The sequence below is a fragment of the Cyclopterus lumpus genome, chromosome 7 (genome assembly GCF_009769545.1).
Source record: "Cyclopterus lumpus isolate fCycLum1 chromosome 7, fCycLum1.pri, whole genome shotgun sequence".
Lineage (NCBI taxonomy): Eukaryota > Metazoa > Chordata > Actinopteri > Perciformes > Cyclopteridae > Cyclopterus > Cyclopterus lumpus.
The window spans coordinates 11,933,606-11,952,056 of record NC_046972.1 but is presented as its reverse complement, the minus strand read 5'-3'; the positions used below and the strand labels follow the sequence as shown (position 1 = coordinate 11,952,056).

Here is an 18,451-nt window from a genome sequence, read left to right as displayed (position 1 = left end):
ACATATTGATCCAACAAAACAAAAGAAATGCATAATTATGGCTGCTGCTCTCTGGAAATTACAACAAACAACAGAACACACATTGTGAAATAAAGAGGTATGGTAAGTTGGTCAAATGGGGGAAGGATGATGGATGTGTCAAATTGTGTCATCATCAACCACATCACAAAACCATAGATTCAAATATGAGGAAGGATACCTTCCTCATCAAACCGCAGGTCCAAAACGTCACACCTCCTCTTCATTAGGACATTGATCGGTACAAATAGTCATTGACCATAAAAGACAAGTCTCAATTGCAGCTAATATGTTTTTATCCACTTTTAGGAATTGGAAAATCATTTTTCAACATGGGCATTGACAGGGACTTCCCCCTCTACTTAACATGGAGTATTTACTTAAAAAGAGATGTTTATTTTCCTGCATCTGAAGATGCTGCAGAGCAACTGAGTAAACATGTTCGGGAGGAAAGGATGTCAGCAGTGTGCTCACTGAAAAAAAGCCCTTCATCTGCAGCTTTGGTTATTCATGTGGGAACGTAAATGAGTCATGACATGAGACACATCCTTCTCCACAACACTTCAATACTCACATACCTCTAAATATCCACATATACAATACGTACCCAACACAAACACTGCTGCACTTAATAGGTAACCTCAAGATCAACGGACATAGATTCTTTCTTCTTTTGTTTCTTTTCTATTTTTTTTAATGCATGGCTCAAACTGTTATGTAACAGAAATGTGCTTGGTAGAAAATTAGGTGCAATGCTCATGGACAAACAAGACGTTTAAGTCATTTCTAGTGAATTGGCTCATCTTGTGGAAGAAGCCAGTGAAGATGTTGCATCAGCAGCAGTGTTGTGATGATGATGCTGGTAGTTCCCCAAAATCTGGCCAACAACAATAATGTAACACTGCAAATAAAATCACATTTAATTAGATTGGGATTTCTTAATCAACTCAATCGTAGAACACTTAATATAATAAAACAACTGACATGTGACATTTCTGTCAGAATTTACTTTAGGCTTGACCTAGTTTGATATTTAATTCAGTATCAGGTAAAGAGGAAACAAATCTCTATTTATGAAAAGTGTGGAAGAAACTTTTTATATCATTGCTGAGACCATATTAATAACAGAAGTGTCTGGCTGGGTCCCATGATCAGTGTGTAATGTAACAAGACATTAACATGTCAAGAAGATCATTTCACATGAATTAAAAGGATGATCAAGACAATGTCCACTCAGCATCTACATATTGTGTTTATGCGCTCTTTAGATTATTTTTTTATTGTATTATTATTTATTTATTTATAATAGCAATTTTAAAAGCTCTCAAAATAACTGGTAATGTGGTTGATAATTTGTGTGGGTTTTCAGGCAGTGTGTTTACTTTATTAACATAATATGAATGCAACCATAATACTTTGCCATAATCAGTTTTATCCATTACTGTCATTCTTCACCTCCTCCAGCTTGAAATATTTCCAATAAAGAACAATTAGCTAACCACTCACTAGCTGTTAGGTAAGGCTAAATGTGGAAATTCTGGAAATTCCCCTTGTACATTCAACGTGCAGTCTGTCAAGATGTAAGTGGGAGGGTTGAGGTTAGTAGTGGGTGGGGGCGAGGTAAAGTGACTAAGACGTTACGTTGCATAAAAACAAGGTCCACAACCAAGGGCACACAGAGACAACAGGAGCCAGTCAAAACAAAGAGGGGAGCTAACACTGAAGGAGAAACACTGCTGATTGTCAGTGGAGAAGCTTTTTCATCTTTTTTTGTCTAACTGAGCACTTGTTCACTGCAAGGCTCTTCGTATATATTTAGCTGCAATTTATAACAGGTCTCATCATGAGGTGCTGTGCTTTAGCTGTGTGTTTAATTTTGGGGATAAGCATCCAGGATGGATGGAGCGCTCCTCTGAAGTCCGTCTTTGTCACCTTCCCAGGAGACATCATGAAAAACATGACGGATACCGAGCTGGCAGAAGTAAGTAGCAGATGGTTCATTTTGTCTCGATAGACTAAAAATCCAGCAAACAAGTTTGCAATCAAGCTGTGCAGGCAAGTAATTACCTAGGCAAATACCTCTTTTATGATGTTAATACAAACATATCATCTTCTGAATTCAAGCTATATGAGGGTGTAAAAGTGAGAACAAAAACACTTGGATGTACTTTTCCAAACCAAAGTTTATTCCATAAGAACCCACTCTATCCTGCTCATCACATGACATAAACACAATATGGACTCATTATTGTGGTTTCTCATGTTCTCCTGCCAGGGTTATCTGAAGAAGTTTGGCTACATAAACACGCTGAAACGCAGCGGCTTCCAGTCGATGGTATCCACCTCCAAGGCTTTGAAGAGGATGCAGAGGCAGATGGGGCTGGAGGAGACTGGAGAGATGGACAAGTCCACCCTGGACGCCATGAAACGGCCTCGCTGCGGGGTTCCCGATGTGGCCAACTACAAAACCTTTGACGGAGACCTCAAATGGGACAATCGTGATGTCACTTATAGGTGAGTAGGTAGAAATAATCTGTTAATAGACTGGATGCTATATTATAATGGGTGTGCTTTGTAATGCAAGGCACCAAATAAAAAGTGTATCTCTGATGGAGATGTAAGTTCCTTCACTTACATTGTCAATTCTAAGTCTGAAAACAGTGTCATTATTCTCTTCTCCACAGGATCATTAACTATACTCCAGACATGGATATTTCTCTGATTGATGACGCCTTTGCCAGAGCTTTCAAGGTGTGGAGTGATGTGACCCCTCTGACTTTTACCCGCCTCTTTGATGGAACAGCTGACATCATGATTTCATTTGGAAAAGCCGGTATGTGTTTGTGCTGTGGTCCATTCATAGGCGTTGTTCATACTGATGTCACATACTTGTATAATGATTTTGAACTAATGATTTTGAACTAAGTTTAAAATCAAAAGACTGACGTGCACTTTGATCTTCTGTTCAGACCATGGAGACCCATATCCATTCGATGGTAAAGATGGTCTTCTGGCCCATGCTTATCCCCCTGGTGAGGGTGTGCAGGGTGACGCCCACTTTGACGATGATGAGTACTGGACCCTGGGAACAGGACCAGGTAATAATAAATACCAAAAGAAAGTACTTCACCACCAACAAATAATATGTGGTTGTCTCCCTCTAGTGTTCACATTACACATTACATAACATTTTTGTTTTTTTCTGTCACTGAAGCTGTGAAGACTAGCTATGGGAATGCTGAGGGTGCCATGTGCCATTTCCCCTTCACTTTCGAAGGCAAAGCCTACACCACCTGCACCACTAGTGGGCGTACGGACAACCTGCCGTGGTGTGCCACCACAGCTGACTACAGCAGTGACAAGAAATATGGCTTCTGCCCAAGTGAACGTAAGCTTGACAATTTGTTCCGCAAGGAAAATCAGAGGTCAGAGGTCAGCTAGATGTGTTTACATTCGTGGCATGCTGACTCGCTTCACCCGCTCATCCTTGCCCCTTATTCTCATCCTGACAGTTCTGTACACATTTGACGGAAACGCAGATGGGGCGAAGTGTGTCTTCCCCTTCGTCTTTCTGGGGCAGGAATATGACAGCTGTACCACAGAGGGCCGCAATGATGGCTATCGCTGGTGTGCCACCACAAGCAACTTTGACAATGACAAGAAATATGGATTCTGTCCCAGTCGTGGTGAGTGATAGGAACCAGATTTCCTGAATACTGTGGAGTACTGCCACAATGGCTTGTCATCTTACTGTTGGTATTATGTCTTTGTTTGGCCAGACACCTCTGTGATTGGTGGAAACGCTGAGGGGGAGCCTTGCCATTTCCCCTTTGTGTTCCTGGGTAAAGAGTACGACTCCTGCACAAGTGAGGGACGAGGAGATGGCAAGTTGTGGTGCAGTACCACTAACAGCTATGATGACGACAATAAATGGGGCTTTTGTCCTGACCAGGGTGAGTAATATGAATACAAGAATAAAAATATAGGAAAGTGGAGAAGATAAATGCTATACGTATTTACCCTTGCCATTCATTAATATTCCTTTCTGCGTGTGTTCCAGGTTACAGTCTGTTCCTGGTGGCAGCCCACGAGTTTGGACATGCTCTTGGCCTGGATCACTCCAACATCAGAGAGGCTCTCATGTACCCCATGTACAGCTACGTGAAAGACTTCTCCCTGCATGAAGATGACATTGAAGGCATTCAATATCTCTATGGTGAGGTCATGAAAAACGGTGTTATTATACAAAATCGCATTAAAATGCGTAAATGTCCACTTCTCAACCCTTTCTCTCAACCAACACTATTTTCTTTTTTCAGGAAGCAAAACAGCCCCTGATCCCACCCCCCCTGGGCCCATCACACCCACCACCTACCCAGACACTGATGAGACTGACTCTCCAGATGGACCCACTGATCCCACCACAACTGCCACCACACGACCTGTGGATCCCACCAAAGATGCCTGCAAGTTGACCAATTTCGACACCATCACTGTGATTGATGGAGAACTACATTTCTTTAAGGACGGGTAAGCAATTAGTCTATTTTTCTTTGTAATAACAGCAACATTAACACAAACCAGCCATGCTGATGTGTTAATTGTGTGTTGTGTTTAAATGTGTTTATCAACAGACATTACTGGAAGATGTCCAGTGAGCGTAATGGAGGGCTCCAGGGACCATTTTCTATTTCACAGAAGTGGCCTGCTCTGCCAGCAGTCATTGACTCTGCCTTTGAGAACATTCTGGCCAGGAAATTGTACTTTTTCTCAGGTAATAAAGCTACATACAGTGTATATGAGACCACTGACTCTAAGGACAAAAGTGCACAACATTTTTTTCTAAGGATAATTTTTTTTCTGCAGGAACCCGTTTCTGGGTGTACACAGGGAAGAGTGTCCTGGGGCCCCGCAGCATAGAGAAGCTCGGCCTCCCGAACAGCATTCAGAAGGTGGAGGGAGCCCTCCAGAGGGGGAAAGGCAAAGTGCTGCTCTTCAGTGGGGAGAACTACTGGAGGTGAGTTAAAATTGTGTAAGAAATAAGGATGGGAAGATTTTCAGCTCAATTTCAACCCTGTCAGCTCTTCTTTGACTATTCGTCTTCTAATCCAATGACATCATCTGCTATTATCAACACAGGCTTGATGTGAAGGCCCAGAAAATCGACAAAGGGTACCCCAGATACACAGACGCCGTTTTTGGTGGAGTCCCCAGTGATGCTCATGATGTCTTCCAGTACAAAGGTAATTTTAAACATGTATACTAAGCTCAATAAACAAACTTAGCATATAACAATACATTGTTTCATGCAAGAATCCTCATTTTGTCTTTTCTGCTTTAGCTCACATCTACTTCTGCCGAGACCGCTTCTACTGGCGTATGAACTCCCGCAGGCAGGTGGATCGTGTTGGCTATGTGAAATATGATCTTCTCAAGTGCAAAGATGCTTCAGGCACCAGCTACTGAGGAGATGAACAAACAAGGATGAGCTGGAAATCATCTTAAATGTGGCAGCACCTACTTCTCTCTCCTGTGCAGGTGTCAGGGAGAATGTGATGCAATATTTGTCTGTTGTATGATGTGTTTGCTATCTCGGATGTCAACGATTTCCTGTCATTGACGTTGGCTAATTCTATAACATACAGCATTGAACCAAAGGAAAGCAAAGCCAAGTGATCTTTGGCACTGCCTTGCCCTCAGGCTGATAATCTGTGAACTGGTTGGTTTTGGTGGTCTAAAATTTGAGAGCCATAACTACAACAAATATTCCCAAAAGCTATCTGGATTCCAGATTTGTGATGGTATCTTTATGTCTGACAGGTTGATACTCAGTATTAGATTAGTTTGGTATTTATAGCAATATCTAATAGTATGTCTGTGTCCTAAAGCTTTTTTGGTTTGTATAAATATATTTGTGTATTTCTGAAAATGGCTTTAAAGCCAATCACTTGCACTGGAAGACAATTTAATGTCTCCTTCACTGAAATTATTTATGAGACTGATATGTTTTGTATTTGTCTAAATTCGTTCTTTCAATGCAATAAACGTTATGTGAGAACTACATCCAGTTGTGTCGATCGTTCACTAAAACTGATCATGCTGTATTATTATTGCAAAAACAAACATGTATAATTCACATATTGCTAGTAATGAAGATACACTGACGTCGTAATTTCCCACGTAGCCAGTAAGGATAACACGACAACGACCTGACTAGAAAACTAAATGTAATACATGTCTGCAGTACGGATTATGGAGTCTCCTTAAACGACGGTCCTAGTGAAGGCATATTACTCCGCATCTAATTGCGTAATACGCCTTCCTCTAAAAACAATAGTCCACTAAGGGATTATAACCATAGCTTTTGCCGAATATATGAAACATATAACGATCAATCTATCAGTAAACACAAATTGTTAAAATAGGTAAATATACCAAAGCTCGCTGAACAACAAGCGTTTTCAACTAAAACAATAAATAAGATCCGGTTGCACGGACAGGAAGCAAGGAGAGTCTCATGGCGCCCGACTAGAAAGAAGCAACAATTATCCGTTGCTAATTCCTGTTCTATCCAGCGCGTCTACACGAACGGAAACCCTTCGACTCGAAAACGCACGGTAAGAAAAAAGCGCGGAGATTCTTGTACCGGACAGGGACAACATTTTCATTTTCTTCAGGGAGAGCATTTGGGCGGTCTGCCGCAGCTGAGGCCCTCGAGGTCCCCAGTAGAGCTTTCAGATGCCTGAGTGTAAAGCGGGGCTACTTGGTGGAAAATGGCGACGCGGAGCAGGCAGGATCAAGGGCAGCTGGGCCCGTTTAAAACGGCTAACACGCGCTGTTTAGGTCGCTGTGTTTACACCTGACCTGCCGACTGTCTTATAACTGCTCTTCATTCACGACGCTGTCATATTCAACCACTCAAACTGCCATTTTAGTTGTTTTCCAGCGTCATCGAACGAGATACCGAGCTGACAACAATGTCTGCTAGCCAGCTCAAAGCTCACGGCTCTGCTTCATCGTGAGCTGGCGTTGGTTCCCGTAGTCTCCAAACAACTTCACAGAACAGAGCCTTTAATTCACACCGACGTCCTGGAATGACAAGACTTCGTATAACTTGGCTAACGTTTATTAATGTAGACTTCTGCAGAGAAACTGCTGGAGCAAACGGGGTTTAGGTTTAAGTTAAATATACACAGTGATGTACGTGTATCACTAGTTAACTAACAGACGTGATGACAACTCAATATTATTTCCTGAAATCAAAGGGAAAATGTTATACATAGTATCACAAACACATTCACTGACATTCGGTGCAGTGGAGTAAAAGTATAAACTGTCAGTAAATCAAAGCAGTTTATCTTAGTAAATGTACTCATGCTATTTCACACTCCTAGATGGAGATATTGCTGTTAGCTATTTTAACCTTGTGTTTACATCTGCACACTATTTGATATGAAGGAATTTGCATTTCCACAAAACCCATCACGGTATCACAATCTAAATAAAGACCTCACAAGACAAACACTAAATGTAAAGTGCCAAAGAGACTTTAAAACCAAAAATGAATTACTTGAGTTACCTTTTCCAATATATGCCCTTGCACACATTTAAAAAACGTTGACAAACTTTCAGTTTTCAGTCTTTAAAGTTCTTATTTGCTTTCCATACTTTCATACTACTGTTAATCTAATGTCAAAGTAACGGGGACCATGAACAATCTTAATTATTGCAAACCCTCATAACATGAATGATGAAAGTTGTGTTCATCTTGACCAAGCCATGCTTAATTAAACATGACACAAATTTCAAATTGATGGTGTTTTTTGTTACATTTTGGTGGATAGTTATGGATTCGGAGGAGAATGAGGTGGAGAGCAGCAGTGATGCCGGTCCCTCTGGGATGGAGGAACCGTCCGAAAGCGGCATGGGTATGGAGTCATCAGAGGCCATGTCTGCAGACAGCAGTGATGCGGCTGCCTCTCATGCACAGGCCCCAGAATCGGACTGCCATGTGGGCCAGAGCTCAGAGGGACTTGTGGTAATTTTTTTTTTTTTTTTTTTGTATTTGTATTTTTTTTAAAAAGAAAAGATTTTCAGTAGCGTGTTTAAAAATTTATAGCGGTTTGGCTTTTGTCATTAACGCTTCTTGGTATTCCAATCCGGTTCTGTCAAGGTGTTCGTCTCAGAAACCAGCTCCAGTACAGACGTCAGAGTTTCATCAGTCCACCTCCCAGACTCCTCCTCAGTGGCCCAGTCCACCAGCGTGTCCAGCGTGTCCACAGTGACGCAGTCAGTGATGGTGTCTGAGTCAGTCCAAGTGCTGGTCCACTCAAGTGCTGCATCTGAAAGAGCCATGATGGTTTCTGACTCAACTGCTTCTACCTCGTCAGACCTCGGGTCTGCCATTGACAAGATCATTGAGTCCACCATCGGCCCCGACATCATGAATGGTATTTAGCTGACACTCCACTTTCTGTTGTATTATAGGCTGAGAAGCTTTTATGTTGAGTCAGTTTGAGTATTTTACCGTAGCAGACATCTGATGTTGTCTGCTGTTCTTCTGTTAGGTTGCATAGCTGTGACCAGTGCAGAAGATGGAGGTGCAGAAACAACCCAGTATCTGATATTACAAGGACCAGATGATGGTAAAACTGCTGTTGTTAATGCTAACTCATTAAGCCTTTCTTCAAACCTTGTAAAAGTTAATGAGGAAATTATAAACATGTTTATATATAATATAAACACTATACTGAATACTCTGGTGGGATGTTACTCGGACAGCATTTATTTATGTATATATATATATATATATACTCCATGTCAACTTGTTATGACCCAACTTTATTCTAGTCCTATAACAAGTTAATTTATAATCCACTTACATTGGTGACACACAGTATGAGAATATTTTGTAGTGTGTTCAATCCATCTCTATGTATTTGTCTGCTATAGGGGCTCCTATGGTAGCCCAGATGTCATCTTCGGCCCTCTCTGATCGTATAGAAGGTCTCGCAGAAGGGCCCACGTCCACCTGTCTGGACCAGGGAGACCTGCATGGCAACCTTGAACCTGATCAGCCTGGTCCTTCTGGTTACCCAGAGGACAGCAGCAGTCAGCCTGACCAGCCCCAGCACTCCCACCCCTCCCAGTATATGGACTGCAGTGCAGATGGTCCAGACCAGACAGGGGAGTCTTCATCATCCTACGTGGAGTGTTCAGGCGAGGAACCTGACCAGACTCGCTCCCAGTCAGGTTTCCCTGACTACAGCGGAGATAACAGTGACCAGGACCTGCCTGGATACGTGGAATGCAGTGGGGCTGACTCAAACCTTACCAGCCGAGGTCACTATGTGGTGGAGTGCAGCACTGGGTATCTGGAGTGTGGGATGGACGAGGGAGAGCAACCGCATCATTCACGCAGTTACATTGACAGTAGTGAGGACCACCGGACACAGACAAGTCGGCAGTATGGGGCAGAGTATGGAGGAGAGTGTGTTGCAGCTGCAGACTCTGAGCAACCCGGTTGTTCTCAGTATCAAGCGAGAGACGATGATGACGAGCGGAACCAGGATCCAGACCAGCCGCAGCACTCCCAACAGCAGCCGCAGCACTCCTGTTATATGGAAAGCAGCAATGGTCCAGAGGCCTCTCTCTATGCCGATGACAGCTCCTCATCAGACCACCCTCTGGCAGACACGGTAGGTTCAGGTGGGCTTCCTGAGGCACTGGAGTGCAGCGAGAGCCAGCCTGGGCCCTTCATCAGCAGCAGTGGGACATACACCGCCAATCCAGAGCCTGAGCTGCCCCAACAATACTCACCCAGCCAAGAGCAGCCCCAAGGCTCCCAGGGGCCTCAGGGTGAAGCTGGGCTGGTCAGAGAGATGGAGACATCAACAGTGGCAGAAGGCTCTGGACACAGAACACCAAACATGGCTGAGCTGGAGGAGATGATGGAAGTAGTAATTGTTCAGCAGTTCAAGTGTAAAATGTGTCCATACAAGAGTGCCTCCAAAGACACACTAATTAACCACATGAGAGACAAACACTTCAAACCTGCAGGTAAGGTAGTACGGATGATTATGTATCACAAAGACATATTGCTTTGACTTTTTAAGTTCAGATTTTTTAAAAGATGTAATACTAATAACAATACTTTTTTTTGTGGTATAATGTCTGGATTCAGGGGACATGTCAAAGAAGCGTAAACGTGGACGGCCTCCTAAAAATGAGACATTTGCCCGTCGTCAGGCAGAGAGGGAAGAAGCTGAAGAGAGGAACGCAGCAAAGGCGAAGGCTGCTCAGCCCCAAAAAGCAGAGGAAGAGGAGGATGATATTGTGGATGCTGGTGCTATTGATGATCCTGAAGGTCAGAGAGGAAGATTTTTATTCAACCCCCATTCTTTTCTGACTTGAATCAGTCAAAGGGAAAATAATCATACTCACTTTCCCTCTCTGCTCCTTTGTTTATTCCCAGAGGACAGTGACTACAACCCTGCAAATGAGGACGGCAAAGGAAGACCACCTGCCATCATGAAGAAGCCCGCTCCTCCCATCTCTTCCTCCTCTCAAGGGCGTCCTCGACGTAAGGTTGGCCGTCCAAGGAAGTACAGCCTTCTAGACGAAGGCTACAACGGCAAAGGTTGGCTTTTAGTTTTGAAAAAGTAAAGCAAAAAACAGTCACTGCACAGGAAAGCCTCCACATTCTTCTCTTTCATTGGTTTGTTACAGAAGCAGAGAGTATTGCTAAGAAGCCCAGTGAGGGTGCGGATGCTAGTGTACCTGAAGAGGCAAGTTCTTCTGGGCTAAACACTGGTCCTGCTATAGGGACAGATGGAGACATAGCTGAGGCAGCAATAAGCCAATCAGACTCTGAGAACAAAGACCCTTCATCCAACACACAGCCAGAGTTCTTTGAGAGGAAACGCGGCCGACCCTCAAAGCGTTTTCTTCGCAAGAAGTATAAGAAGTATATCAATCGAAAGTGAGTATCAAATTATGAAATAAACTTGTGTTAAAATAATGTGTTACATAATATTACAACAAGCGAATTGCTTTTTTCTCTTAATTTTCTTACAGTCGGTACTATAAATCCCTGAAACCGCTCCTGAGACCTCACAACTGCTGGATCTGTGGCTCACGCTTCCTCACCCAAGAAGATTTGCACTTCCATGTTGACTCTCATGAAGGCAATGACCCAGAGCTCTTCAAGTGCCTGCAGTGCAACTATCGCTGCAAGCGCTGGTCTTCACTCAAGGTCAGTTACAATAGAGCAGGTCACAGCAATAGGGTTAACCTCAGTTTACATTCCTGTTTGTACGGTGCCCTAAAAGTCTGGTGGGCTGTTTTGCAGGAACACATGTTCAATCACGAGGGCATTAAGCCGTTTAAGTGTGAGGAGTGTGAGTACACGAGTGTCTACAAGAAAGATGTAGTTCGCCACGCAGCAATCCACAACAAAGACAAGTAAGTAACTCAGTCAACATAGAGCACATGCATAATAAATTATTAAAACTACAGAACACATTTTTAATTTTATTTTAAATAATGTTAATTGTCATCTCTACAGGAAAAGAAAGACGGAGTTGGTAAGACATTTTAGGACTCCTTTATTTGAAAGATGTTTAAATGCTAGTTAGCATGCTCATGGTCTCGTGTAGCAGAATTACCTTCAAGTCAATTTGATGGCTTTTATGCTCATTGTTGCAGGTACCAAAGGTGTCGGAGTTCCTCTGCCCTGTGTGTCACAGGATTTACCCCATGCAAAAGAGACTGACTCAGCACATGAAGACCCACAGCTCAGAGAAACCACATATGTGTGATAAGGTCAGATGATAAAGATTGTAACATTTTAAGAACATTTAATGAACACCAATATTTGTGGCACATGGCACAGAATATTTTAAGTGGTTAAAGTAGGCATAGGACAATATGAAAATGTCCTTTCACGACGAACCTGGCAAAAATAATTGCAACTTACAATACTATACAAATAATTGTCAAAGTATGCTTAAAATGGCACTAAAGCAGCACTTTACCTTGCATTTTGTGAAGAAACAGTTAGGACACACCTCCTTTTAGAAAACATCCTTTGAAGTGAAAAACAAACTGTCTTAAATAAGTTCATCCTAAATCATAAGGCTCCACCTGTTCTTTCTTTACATGATATAAATCCAGATGTTGGAAATGTTCTTTGTCTTTCTTTGTTTGTAGTGTGGCAAATCCTTCAAGAAGCGCTACACGTTCAAAATGCACCTGCTGACTCACATCCAGAGTCTTGGAGACAGCAAGTCAGTATTGTTATTATATAGTCATTTATCATTCTGTATTTTAAAAACCATGGATGTAACAGACATGTCTGATCAGCAATGTAGTCTAGAATATGCCTTAATGAATCAGCATTCATTTGTCGTTGATGTGAGTAATAATGATAATATCACAATGATTAACTCTTGGATGTGCATGTGCAAGGTTCAAGTGTGAATTTTGCGATTACACTTGTGACAACAAGAAGCTGCTGCTCAACCATCAGCTGTCCCATACCAACGACCGGCCCTTCAAGTGTGACTACTGTAAATACTCTACTTGTAAGGAGGAGTTCCTGGTCTCCCATCTGGCCATCAAACACACAGGTCTGTGGAGCAGAAAGACTTCCATTAAGTCTATTTAAGATGAGTATGTTCACCTCATGAATGCAATACCGTACAACCCCTTTACAATGAACACCGTCTTCTACAGGGGAGAAGCCTTTCTCCTGTGATATGTGCCACTTCACAACCAAGCACAGGAAGAACTTGCGTCTGCATGTGCAGTGTCGCCACCCTGAGACGTTTGACGAGTGGTCTGTGACGCACCCTGAGGAGCCTGTCAGGAGGCACCGCAGGCCCTTCTTCACGCTGCAGCAGATAGAGGAGCTCAAACAACAACAACATGAGGACAAACAGGATTTGCAGAACACTATTGTGAGTCTGTTTGAGGTTTTCTGTTATTCATCTCTGGCCCAATTTGGATTTTGTTTCAGGATGTGTAATGTTTTGCGGTATTTGGTGATAATTGTTTTTTTCACCCGTCTTCATTAGGTTGCAGTGGATTCTGCAACACTCCAGGCCATGCAGGGAATGGAAAATGCCTCTGTGTCCCAGGATGCATTGGGAAACACCACCATCATCTATGAACATAGTCAGTCTTTTTCTATTCAACAGACATTAATAGTATTTCTGGTATGTGACCATCTGTATGTCTGTGTGTACCTCTGGGGTACACACAGACACCAGAGGTATACTTACCACTACTTGATTTGATCATGCCACCTTGACTTTGTCAATCAATTTCTTCCTTATCACTTCTTATCATTGTTTTCGGTTTCTGTATTAAATGGTGCTTTAAAAAAAATAGCATCGTATTGGTATTTTAGGGGATGCGTGCCCCAGTCATAAGCACCTAATTCCACTTATGCAATTTGTATAGACGGACGCATTGTCTGAACCAGTCATCGCTCGTTGAGTCTAGGGAAGTGAAGAAGAGCTTGGTTGTATATTAATATATCCATTATCCAGCAGCAAAAATGTACCTGTAGTCAATGACCCACAGCCTGTACAAGCTCATTTTAGATGACAATCTCAGAGCCCTGAAGCTAATGAACTAAGTTTTGTTTAAATGAGTTCACATTTTGCTACAATGATTTTTTTCCAGTAGTTTATTCTTGGTTTCCAGATTCGGTAGTCCTTGTTTGTTAAATATGTTGGTAGGATGAAGGTTGAAGATAAATGCTGACTTTTTAAAAAACTTTTCGTGTGCTCCTCAGTTGAATCCAGTGACCAATCTGCCCAGAACGCCCTTGACCTGCTGCTGAATATGAGCAACGCCCGGGAATTGGTTGGAAACGCCTTACAGGTTGGTGCTCATCAAAAGATTTAATTTGACATAAGCGGGTTACATTTATGTGGATAGTATGTATGCATTTTGTAAATAAGATGCATTATGTTAAAAATGACTCAATGTGCTCCTCAGGTGGCGGTGCTGAATTCAGAAGGCAAAGCTTTAGAAAAGGGCACGTGGAGTACGGTGACCACAGCATCAGGCCAGGCGCCAAAGGTTGTGACCTTTCACGTGTCTGAGAACGGTGAGACGGTGCTACAAGAAGCTTTCGAGGCAGCCACCTCCGAAACAGGAGAGCTGACTCAGATTGCCATCGAAGCCTACGAGGGCGAAGGGGACTTCAGTGTGGTGGAACAGGCGGCGGAAGAGATCCACAGCCCTGGATACAGGTAACTTAACACAGAATGAGGGTAAAGCCTGAAATTGACCGCCTATTTCACTCAGCATTCTCCTCCCTTCAACTTCTTACCTGTTACCAATTGGCAGGGGCACCATTGCTGCATCCTTTGCTTGGACAATTGTGATTTGGTTTGAAGAAATACAAACAAGCCAGAGCCTTTTTCCCTCTTTAGCAAAATGATCATGTGGGACACATTTTTTTCGCGCTGACACTGCACTGTGGAAATATCTCTGGCTATGTGAGACTACATAACACACAGTGGGATTTTCTCTGATTAGGTGGAATTACTACTTTAATTTGAATGAGACCATGAAGGTTATTGATGACCTTTATGATCTCTTCTCAATCTATAATGTCATAAAACTGTTGTCTTTGCAGTAGTAACGATGAGAGCAGTCCTTCTCAGGCTGTAGAAGTCTCCGGGTCAGAAAGCCTGAAAAGTGACAAGTACTACTTAACGTCAGCACTGCCTGATGGTGTTCTGCAACAGGTGGAGGTAACTGCGAGAGATCAGTTGTTTTGGCATGTAGAGATCTGTCTACGTCGTGTACCCCTCCTCTCTGACTGCGTCCTCTGTTTTCTCTCAGCTGAGCAGCGAAGATCCAGCCTCTCCCTCTGCTGAGAGCTCTCCCGGTCTGAGCACCAAGAGGTTTTCCTGCCGAATATGCATGGAGTCTTTCCACGGACGCTCTGACATGGAGAACCACAAGAGGGCCCACTTGGACCCCAACACCTTCAAGTGTCCTGATTGTGATTTCACCTCCACGTCCTGGCAGGAGGTCAAGGTGAGTCTCTAAGTTGTGCAGCACTGTCTTATCAAAAACACATGTTTTTTCCTAGCAAATGCCATAAATTGACCCCAGATTTGTCAATGACACTTGCATAAATATCCAATAGCTCATCAAACATAGTTTTAACAGGGTGAAAGACGACATACGGGCATTTCCACCCTTTGTGTAATTTGTAGGTCATTTGTATGCCATTTTTAAAGCATTCCTGTTTTGAACCACTCTTTTTGAATGTGATTATATCCTTTTCTTTAGGCTCACATGGAGCTGCATTCTTACTTGCGCCCTCACAAGTGTCCAAGCTGTAGCTTTGCCTCCAAGAACAAGAAAGACCTGCGGCGACACATGATGACACACACCAATGAGAAACCGTTCTCTTGCAAACTTTGTGGACAAAGGTGGGTATGAAACAAAATTGAACGCTCACAAAACTTGCATTTGCTTTCCATTAGGAGCCCTTATACAAAACAAATTGTTTACATTATACCGCAAAGTGATTATGGACGTTACTGCGTTTTTTTGCCCAATATCTCAGGTTTAACCGTAATGGTCATCTAAAGTTTCATATGGAGCGTCTTCACAATCTGGATCATCCTGCTCGCAAAAGTCGCCCCCCCACATCTCAGCAAACCATCATCGCGAATAGTGATGAGGAGGCCCTGGCCACACTACAATGTAAGGAACACGAATAATATGAGAATGAATGAATGATACCGCATGACACCGCGTTTAGTGGCACACCAATTCACAAAAATCAATGAATGTGTGTGTTTTGGTGTGTGTGTGTGTGTGTGTGGGTCTGTGTGGGTCTGTAACAGCGCTACAGGCACATCAGACAGTGATCACTCCAGAGCGGTTGCAGGCCTTAGGACAGGAGCACATCATTGTAGCTCAAGAACAGGCACTATCAGACCAGGTACCAGCGTTCACATGATGCTGGACATACTTGTAGAATTGTTCTTGCATACAGAATGGAGGCAATTGTAACTAAATGCATTCCTGTGTACATTAATCAGGAGGAGGGAACATACATCCAGCAGATAACCACCATAGATGGACAGACAGTTCAGCACCTGATGACAGGAGAGAACCAGGTGACTGAGGTAAGAACCATTTTGTAGATTCTACTGTATACATTTATATCATAGCTCTTAATATATATTTAAGCTTTCATCTCACCTCATTGGTCCTGTTTCAGGTTCAGTATATCATCTCACAGGATGGTGTGCAGCACTTGATTCCTCAGGAGTATGTGGTAGTAGCTGATGGTAACCACATACAGGTCAGTGTATTGCCTCATAAGTCGCCATAACTGATGGATACATGCAGTGTTTTCAGGGGATAATGTCATGTTCTAACTGCTCTTCTGTTCCTCAGATGCCCGATGGACAGATCATCCAGTATGAGCATGACGGGACCTTTCTGCAGGAGCAACAGGTGAGGCTGAGATTTCGATAACTCTACAGTGAGAGATTGAACTTGACAAACTAAGGCAGATCACCTCAAATGCTCTCCAGTAAGAGTTTTTTGTTTTGACAAAAGCTCATTGCTCCATGTTCTTTGCATGTTCAGATTGCTGTGAGCCATGACGGTCAGATCCAGTATCTTCCTGTGAGCTCGGAGCAACAGTTGGTGAATCCTGAAGATCTGGAGGCCGCTTCCCACTCTGCTGTCTCAGGTCGGCTCTTTTAGGGAACGGATTGCACTTCACTTGTTTTATAATCAGTCCTCCACTACACTGTTGGATTGTTTATTTACCAAATCTATTAAATACCATGCCTGTGTTTAGCATCCAGCATTTTCCAAAGCATACCACACATTTCTAGGTTTATAACTGTTGACTTCCTCTCACTTCACTTTGCTGCTTGGAGGGAGTGTTGTTCACAATCGCTCTTTGCTCGTTGACTCCACAGAAGTGAATAAGTATGCGGTTAGTATATCCAGTATCTAGCAGCAATAGTGATCAGTCAATGAGCCTACAAAGCCCTGAAGCACCACTGCTGCACAGAGAGCTGTTAGTTTGTTTATTCACTTCATTAATATTGAACGTGTATGCTGCATGTCCTTGGGTCCCCAGCAATACACTGCCAGCTGGCAAGTTGATTCAATAAGCCTTTCTTGATATGTGAAGGACACGCACAGATGGAGATTCCTTGCTTTAAAGTTTGATAAAAAGAATAAAAACACTGATGTTGGAGTACCGGTACTCTTGATCACACCATTGAGGAGGCAACAATGACTTATGTCTCTGCAAATTTCATTTCAAACCCCGGTGAAATTAATGGATGTAGATGCTGAAATGTAGATGCTTTGGAAAATGGTGAACATATATCCTCTATAGATAATCGGCTAAAACATACCAAACCACCTGTGTTGTCTAATGGGAGAATAGTTTATGATGTTATTCATTTTAAATAATAATATGTTTGATAATAACATAAACCTTGAAATAGCCCTTATGATGAACACTTAAAGTAACTACATTGCCAACAATCTTTGTTCTTGTAGCAGACTCATCCATGGCTCAGACCCAGACCGTCTACACTGAAGCTACACCTGAACAGCTGGAGCAGCTGCAGCAGCAAGGCATCCATTATGATGTCATCACCTTCACAGAGGAATAGACTGCTTCTTAAAACTGCTGGGATACAAATGACTATAAACCACTTTCAACTGACAAGTACAGTGACCTCAACTTATTTATGCATTTAGCTGGCTGTGAACTAAAACATCATCTCCACACTGTCACCTGCTCGGCGGCAGTTGCACTGTTCAATAAGATCGACAACTTTTTGTAAATTAAAATTATTGCACCCATTGCTTCTAACTTAATCATAGGGGCTGTGCATTTAAGAGTTAATTTAGCAAGGTTGTTCTGTAATTATTCTTGTTTACATGCCTCAACTGCCTCCATTTGCAAGACAATGTTATCAAAGAGAATGAAATGGCTTATATCATAATTTAGAAAATGTACTGAGTATCCAAAGGAACATTTTAGTTTTTGAATGGGGGGGGGGGGGGGGGAAGGGAGTGATTATGTTTGCTCTGTAATAATATTCTTAATTGTTAGAATGCCACAACATTGTGTTTACTAAATATGAATATGTACATACCTTTTGCATTTGTATTCTGTTCAGCAATGGAGGATATGTTTTGATTTGGTGAATATGAAGTGTTTAATAAGCTGGAAGCTGACACCAAATAAATCACTTTGTGTATACTTGTGTCTATGCTGTAATGGGTCCATAAATGTCCAGATAGAGAGCTTGATTTTCATAAAACAACCTATATCTGCTTTAAAATGTCTATATTTCTAATGCATTGGACATCATAAAAGCAAAGCTATTACCAAAGAGTTGTTGTTTACACA

The 18,451-nt window shown here is 42.5% G+C and overlaps 2 protein-coding genes across 3 annotated transcripts; both read left to right on the top strand.

The window, feature by feature from the left end:
• The first annotated feature begins 1,671 nt into the window (after positions 1 to 1,671).
• On the top strand, positions 1,672 to 6,081 carry mmp9 (matrix metallopeptidase 9). The gene is made up of 13 exons (XM_034538347.1): positions 1,672 to 1,999; positions 2,294 to 2,532; positions 2,703 to 2,851; positions 2,988 to 3,116; positions 3,233 to 3,406; positions 3,531 to 3,704; positions 3,798 to 3,971; positions 4,079 to 4,234; positions 4,338 to 4,548; positions 4,653 to 4,792; positions 4,885 to 5,035; positions 5,158 to 5,261; positions 5,360 to 6,081. Exons 1-13 carry the CDS (start codon positions 1,862 to 1,864, stop codon positions 5,482 to 5,484), a joined length of 2,064 nt encoding a protein of 687 aa, XP_034394238.1. The 5' UTR covers positions 1,672 to 1,861; the 3' UTR covers positions 5,485 to 6,081.
• A 258-nt stretch (positions 6,082 to 6,339) lies between these two features.
• LOC117734182 (zinc finger protein 335-like) lies at positions 6,340 to 18,307 on the top strand. 2 transcript variants are annotated; one of them, XM_034538346.1, is made up of 28 exons: positions 6,340 to 6,635; positions 7,863 to 8,056; positions 8,192 to 8,468; positions 8,586 to 8,663; positions 8,971 to 10,077; positions 10,202 to 10,384; positions 10,493 to 10,657; positions 10,747 to 10,999; positions 11,095 to 11,272; positions 11,369 to 11,481; positions 11,585 to 11,603; positions 11,725 to 11,841; positions 12,229 to 12,305; positions 12,487 to 12,647; positions 12,754 to 12,977; positions 13,095 to 13,194; positions 13,820 to 13,908; positions 14,026 to 14,282; positions 14,672 to 14,789; positions 14,881 to 15,078; positions 15,337 to 15,479; positions 15,617 to 15,756; positions 15,900 to 15,997; positions 16,098 to 16,184; positions 16,280 to 16,363; positions 16,459 to 16,518; positions 16,654 to 16,759; positions 17,593 to 18,307. In XM_034538346.1, exons 2-28 carry the CDS (start codon positions 7,865 to 7,867, stop codon positions 17,703 to 17,705), a joined length of 4,737 nt encoding a protein of 1,578 aa, XP_034394237.1. In that variant the 5' UTR covers positions 6,340 to 6,635; positions 7,863 to 7,864; the 3' UTR covers positions 17,706 to 18,307. The 2 variants fall into 2 exon arrangements, with proteins under 2 accessions (XP_034394237.1, XP_034394236.1); XM_034538345.1 differs by having other exon boundaries at positions 17,590 to 18,086.
• Positions 18,308 to 18,451: the final 144 nt, after the last annotated feature.

Bases quoted from the DNA above. Each gene is read 5' to 3' on its own strand.
- mmp9 (XM_034538347.1), top strand. From the start codon at position 1,862: ATGAGGTGCTGTGCTTTAGCTGTGTGTTTAATTTTGGGGATAAGCATC. The intron at 2,852-2,987 runs GTATGTGTTTGT...TCTTCTGTTCAG, and splicing joins GATTTCATTTGGAAAAGCCG to ACCATGGAGACCCATATCCA. The intron at 3,972-4,078 runs GTGAGTAATATG...CGTGTGTTCCAG, and splicing joins GGGCTTTTGTCCTGACCAGG to GTTACAGTCTGTTCCTGGTG.
- LOC117734182 (XM_034538345.1), top strand. From the start codon at position 7,865: ATGGATTCGGAGGAGAATGAGGTGGAGAGCAGCAGTGATGCCGGTCCC. The intron at 11,000-11,094 runs GTGAGTATCAAA...ATTTTCTTACAG, and splicing joins AAGAAGTATATCAATCGAAA to TCGGTACTATAAATCCCTGA. The intron at 16,760-17,589 runs GTCGGCTCTTTT...TTGTTCTTGTAG, and splicing joins TTCCCACTCTGCTGTCTCAG to CAGACTCATCCATGGCTCAG.